Source organism: Arachis ipaensis, chromosome B3 (genome assembly GCF_059453495.1).
Source record: "Arachis ipaensis isolate K30076 ecotype BB chromosome B3, ASM5945349v1, whole genome shotgun sequence".
NCBI lineage: Eukaryota > Viridiplantae > Streptophyta > Magnoliopsida > Fabales > Fabaceae > Arachis > Arachis ipaensis.
The window spans coordinates 124,150,694-124,156,693 of NC_142438.1; the positions used below are offsets into that span (position 1 = coordinate 124,150,694).

At 40.7% G+C, this 6,000-nt stretch overlaps 1 protein-coding gene across 1 annotated transcript; it reads right to left on the bottom strand.

Annotated features, from left to right (window-relative positions):
* Window positions 1–4,594: 4,594 nt before the first annotated feature.
* LOC107633565 (uncharacterized) lies at window positions 4,595–5,317 on the bottom strand. The gene is made up of 2 exons (XM_016337178.1): window positions 5,006–5,317; window positions 4,595–4,894 (listed from the first exon to the last, which is right to left on the bottom strand). The coding sequence occupies exons 1-2, from the start codon at window positions 5,315–5,317 to the stop codon at window positions 4,595–4,597; spliced, it is 612 nt and encodes a 203-aa protein (XP_016192664.1).
* Window positions 5,318–6,000: the final 683 nt, after the last annotated feature.

Below are 6,000 nucleotides of genomic sequence, written 5' to 3' on the forward strand. Positions count from 1 at the left end.
GAGCTTTAGATCAATTTTGACCCTCTTAACCATTGATGCACAAAGCCTTGGACCTTTATTTTTATTTTCTTTTTCGTATTCTTTTCTTTTCTTCTTGCTGTTTGTTTTGCTTCAAGGATCAATGTCGTACTTGGTTAGAGAATTTATAATACTTCTCTAAGTTTTTGTACCTCAAGAACCAATATTCTTAACTTCAATATCAAATACGCACTATTCATTCATATATTCAGAATTAAAGATAATGCCACCACATCAAAATAATTAGGACAATTCATAATATATAACTTCAAGTCTCATGCATTTTACTTTTTCTTTTCTTTTAAAATTTTCTTTTAGCTCAGTTCATAATACATGAGACAACTTTTAGGATAAACATGAAATAACAAACTAAGTAACTAACCTAGAAGGTAATAAAAGATTACTAATGATCATGCAAAGATTCAAATAAGAAAATAACAGGAAATAGGGAAAACGGAAGATAAAGAAACTCAACCACCCAGTCATGGCAGTAGCTACTCCCTCCTGGGAATCCTCTCTGGCGCTTCAGCTCCTCTATATCATGCCCCTGCCTCAGCTGCGCCTCCACTAGCTGGTGGACGAGGGCTGAGTAGTCCTGATGCTCAATCCTCAGCTGATCGATAGATGATCTCAGCTCCCCTATAGATGTGGTCAACTGGTCCCAATAGTCATGGGGAGGGACATAGATTCCCTGAGGCATCTACGAAAGCTCCTGCTGAGGTGGAGGAACTAGCTCATGTGGTGGTGCATGCCCAAGCTCTCTAGCGTGCTCCATACCCCTCCTAGTGATAGGTCTATCAACATCGATCGGGGTATCTCCATCAATATGGGCTCCAACTGCTCTACACAGGCGATAGATAAGGTGAGTGAAAGCCAATCTCGTAGAGGTGGAGGGCTTGTTAGCTATCTTGTACAGCTCCTAAGGGATCACCTGATGCACTTCCACCTCATTACCGAGCATGATACACTGAATCATCACTGCTCGGTCAATTGTAACCTCAGAGCAGTTACTTGTAGGGATAATGGAGCATTGGATAAATTCCAACCATCCTCAAGCAACTTACTTGAGGTCATACCTATCTAGTTGGTACGGCTGACCTCTAGAATCCCTCTTCCACTGAGCTTCGGGGAGGCAAATGTCAGTAAGAATCTGATCCAACCTCTGGTCAGTGTTGACCCTCCGAGTGTAGGAATAAGGGTCCTCTCTAGATAGTGTTAACTGCAGCACTACACTCACACTCTCCGGGCTGAAATCCATAATATGCTCCCTGACCATGGTGCGCCAGTTCTTCGGATCCGGGTTCACACAACGGACATGCTTGTAAGTGACCCAAGCATTGGCATAGAACTCCGGAACCATCAATGCTCCAACCTCAGTTATGGGGTTCGTCAGAACATTCCCATCCAGCCTCAAAATCTGCTCTTGGATCTCCAGGTACTCCTCCGGCTGAAGCTTAAAGCAGACCTCCAATATCACTCTTTTCTTGATCACCTCTTCATTATAGTGATCCTCATGGGTCTTGGAGAAGAACCAGGTGAATTCGTAAGGACCGAAGGCGGGCGCATTCTCTTTTCTCTTCTTAGAAGAGGATTCACCGATTTTGGGTGCCATGAGGATAGTGAAAAAAATTGAAGGAAAGCGAAGCACCCAACACCAAATTTAAAAGTTTTGCTCATTCCTGAGTAAAGAAAAAGAGAGTATAGGAAAGAAGAGATAGGAGAAAGTAATAAAAATGAAAATAAAAATATAGTTGAAGGAGGGGGTGCTCACGGTTTGAGAGAAAGAAAGAGGGAAATGATGAATAGGAAAGAGGGGGAAGTATGAGGGTAATGTGAATTGTGAGTATGATGAAGAAAGGGGGAAGAGTGGGGTATTTATAGGGGAGGGGGTAAGTTTGGTTATGGGGGGGTGAAATGGGAGGGGGGAAGAGAATTTGAATGTGGTTTTGGGGAAGAGAGATTGATGGAAAAGATGAGGTGTGATTGGGTGAAGTGAGGGGTGAGCAAAAAGATAGGTGGGATTTGATAGGATGATAGAAGGTGATCTTAGGGAATGAAGTGGATGAATGTGGATGAAATATTGGGTAAGGAGAAGAGAGAAGAGGTAGGTTTGAATGGTCAAAGGGTGAGGGGTTGGGGTTTTAACTGTTAGTTAAACCCCCTCCTTCAAAACTTGAAACTGCGTACTGGGTGCTAAACGCCAGCGCCAACAAGGGATACTCTCTCTTTTTTTTTAGGACGAACAAGTGGCGCTAAATGCCTTTGAGGGAGTAAAATTTGATGAAGGAACGCACATTATGGGCATTAAACGCCTACTCCATACTCCATTCTGGGCATTAAACGCCAGGAAACGCCAGGGCACTTTCTACTCCAGAGCGTTCTGTTCTTCCTTCTGAGTCCTCCTGTCCCTGTTCTAAGCATTGTGCATGATCACATACTAGATTAAACCTAGGAAAACTATAAAAGTCAATGTAAAATAAAATGAAAATAAAACTGAAATAAACTAAAGGATACTTATGGTTGGATTTCCTCCCAACAAGCGCTTCTTTATCGTCATTAGCTTGACGGTCAACTCCTCTAAGGAGGAGGGTCATAAGGGCTCATATCTTCACCCCTCACCGTGAACCTTTTTCCTGTGATATCATGAATCAACTCAACATGCTCAAAGGACAGGATCCTGTTCATTGTGTGAGGTATGACTGGACTCCTAGTGAACACCAACTTCATGCTAGGTGAGAAGTTTTCAGTAAGAATCTTTTTGTTCCTCCAGCCCTTGGGTACCTTCTTCTTGGGACTTCCTCCCTCCTCGGTGGGTAGTGAATGCCCAACACAAAACTTAGGTTTGGTGTCTGGGAAAACTGTATGGTTTTCCATCAAAGGGGGAGGCTTAAGCAATAAACTCTGCATGCAGGTGTCTCCTTCTCCAGAGAGCGGTAAAGGTTTAAAAACCTTGAACACCAAATAATCTTTCCACAGCCTTAGGACCAATTCACCTCTCTCAACATCTTTCCACAGCCTTAAGACCAATTCCCTTATCAAAAACTTGGTGAAAGGGAATTACACCGATTCAGAAATTAGATAAAATAATTCTGTTGTGAGTATAGTCCAAACCGGCAATACAATCCCAATCATCAAAGTTTAGACTTTCAAATCAAATATATCAACCGAGAGTAATTAAATCTCGAGTCATCTTCCCTAGGATGCAATTGAAATGTTACACTTTCGGTTGTTAGAAAAAAAGGGGGGTTTTCAAGTAAGAAACGAAAGATTGAAAGAACTAAGAAATGAAAGAACTAAGAAATGATCAAAACTTGATATTAATGCAAGTAAAAAGGGAAAAAAGATCAAAACTTAGTGAAAATGCTAAGATATGCATAAAAAGAGCCTTGACTTGGGGATAAGAGGATCCAAGGAATCCTATCATCGCCATAACCACGACTATGGTAATTATGATGAGTCAATCTCGCTTAGTCTATCCCTAACATCGAGGAATAAGTCAAACAAGCATAATTGACCTTAATTCATAAGTCCTAGCTAACTTACCAAACTAGTTGATAAAAAGCTAGCGTCAATGAAAACAAGAATCAACTAACTACCCAAGAATTACCACTAAATGTCGGACATTATGACTCTAGTATCCTAGGAACTAAAATCCCTAGCTAAGGTGTGAAAATCTACTCAAAATCTAAAGTTGGCATTTTCACAAACACCTTGTGGGCATAAAAGTAAAACATGAGAAATTGCAAAGGAAAAGGGAAAAACTATAACCAACTATTCACCATATCAATAATAAACATCCAAACAAACATAAAGCAAGCATAAAACACTAAATTCATCAATCAAAACTTCAAGAACTCAAAATTGCAATATTAACAAAGTAACTTGAACCAAGAGAAAGTAAAAGAAAAAATGATGGAATTAAAGAGGAAATTAAGAGTACTTACAATTAAAGAAGCAAAATCCAAAATCAAAGCTTGCTATAAAATGCTACATGGAGATGGAAATGAAATCCTAAGAGAGGAATTCTACTCTACTCCTACTCCTACTCCTATGGAAGCTTCCTAACTAATTCTACCTAATACTACCTAATGAAAACCTCATGTGTTGATATGTGTTGATATCCCCTTCATATAGCACTTCAATTCAGCATATAGCCTTCCAAAATTGGGCCAAAAGCCCTCAGAAATTGCACAGCACATGTTTCATTAATGAAACCACGTGCAGGGTCCTGTGCGTACGCACAGAGGGTTGTGCGCACGCACATATACAAATTCCTTCTTGTGTGTATGCATGCATGCTTGTGCGCACGCACAGTTGTCTGTGTGTGCTTTGCCTTGTTTTCTTCATGTGTTCTCCCTTGTACATGCTTTCTTCCACTTTTGCCTAGCCAATCTTGCCAAAATGACCTGAAATCACTCACAAAACATATCATGGCATTGAATGGCATGAAAGTAGAATTAAAGTCACTAATTTAAGCACAAAAACACATGTTTTCATATTTAAGTCTAAATTAGGGAGATAACACAAAAGTATGCTATTTGAGTGCTTAAATGTGAGTTTATGTGATAAAATCCATTCAAATTAAGCTAAAATATATCGGAAAATATGGACTTATCACTCTCCCCGTGGCTAGGAATGGTCTTCCTAGGATGATGGAGTCATTTGCATCCTCTCCCATATCAAGTATCACAAAATCAGTAGGGAGGAATAGCTCTCCAACCTTGACCAAGACGTTTTTCGCTATCCCATGTGCCTGCCTCAGAGACTTGTCAGCCATCTGCAATGCTATCCTTATAGGCTGTGCCTCTTGAATTTTCAGCTTCCACATCACAGACAATGGCATCAGATTGATGCTTGAGCCAAGATCACAGAGAACCTTGTCAAAAGTGACATTCTCATTAGTACAAAAAATCTAAAAGCTCCTCAGATCTGGCATCTTCTTTGGTAACTTGCTCTGAATAAGTGCACTGCACTTCTTGGTTAACACCACTGTTTTATCTCCCTTGAAGGCCTTCTTCTCATAGAGTAATCCTTTCATGAATGCAACATAAGGATGCATCTTCTCCAGAGTCTCTGCAAAAGAAATATTAATGTGGAGCTTTTTAAAGACTTCCAAGAATTGAGAGTACTGATCATCCTTGGTCTCCTCTTGGGACTTATGATGGTGTGGTGCTTTAGGCTCATGAATAGGCACCCTAGGTGGAGCGTGTGACAATGCAACTTCATCCTTTTCTGGAGCTTCCTTCTCCTCTGGCCTTTCAACAACTTGCACCTCCTTAGACACAGCTTTATTTGTCATTGTGAGGCCTTACAATCTTCTCTTGGATTTACCTCTGTGTTACCGAGAAGAGTGTTAGGAGGTCTCTCAGGTATTCTCTTGTTCAACTGTCCCACTTGTACTTCCAAATTTCGAATGGACGCTCTGGTCTCCTACATAAAGCTATGAGTGCTTTTTGAAAGTTCTGCCACTAGAGTGGCCAAGTCAGGAGTATTCTGAGGCTGAGTGGATGCCTGCTATGGTTGAGAGGATTGGAATTGGTGGTTGTTGAAATTATTGAACTTGTTTTAGTTAAAACTGCCCTGAAAGTTGTTGTTGAAGTTTTGTTGAGGCTTTTGGGGTTGCTCTCTCCACCCGAAATTAGGGTGATTCCTCCATCTCTGATTGAATGTATTCGAATAAGGGTAATTATTGGGATTTCTGGAGGAATTTTTCATGTAATTTACTTGCTCAGGAGTAATTTGAGCACAATTATAGTTCTCCCCTTGGTTGAAGCCTCTACTCATGTCATAGGATGCATCTTGAGTACTGACAGCTGAGACTTGCATCCCACTCAAGTACTGAGAAATCATACTAATCTACTATGACATGATCTTGTTCTGGGCTAGAATGGCATCTAAGGTATCCACCTCCATAACTCCTCTCTTCATTGTACTCCCAGGATTCACAGGGTTCCTCTAAAAAGAGTAAAGATATTGGTTGTT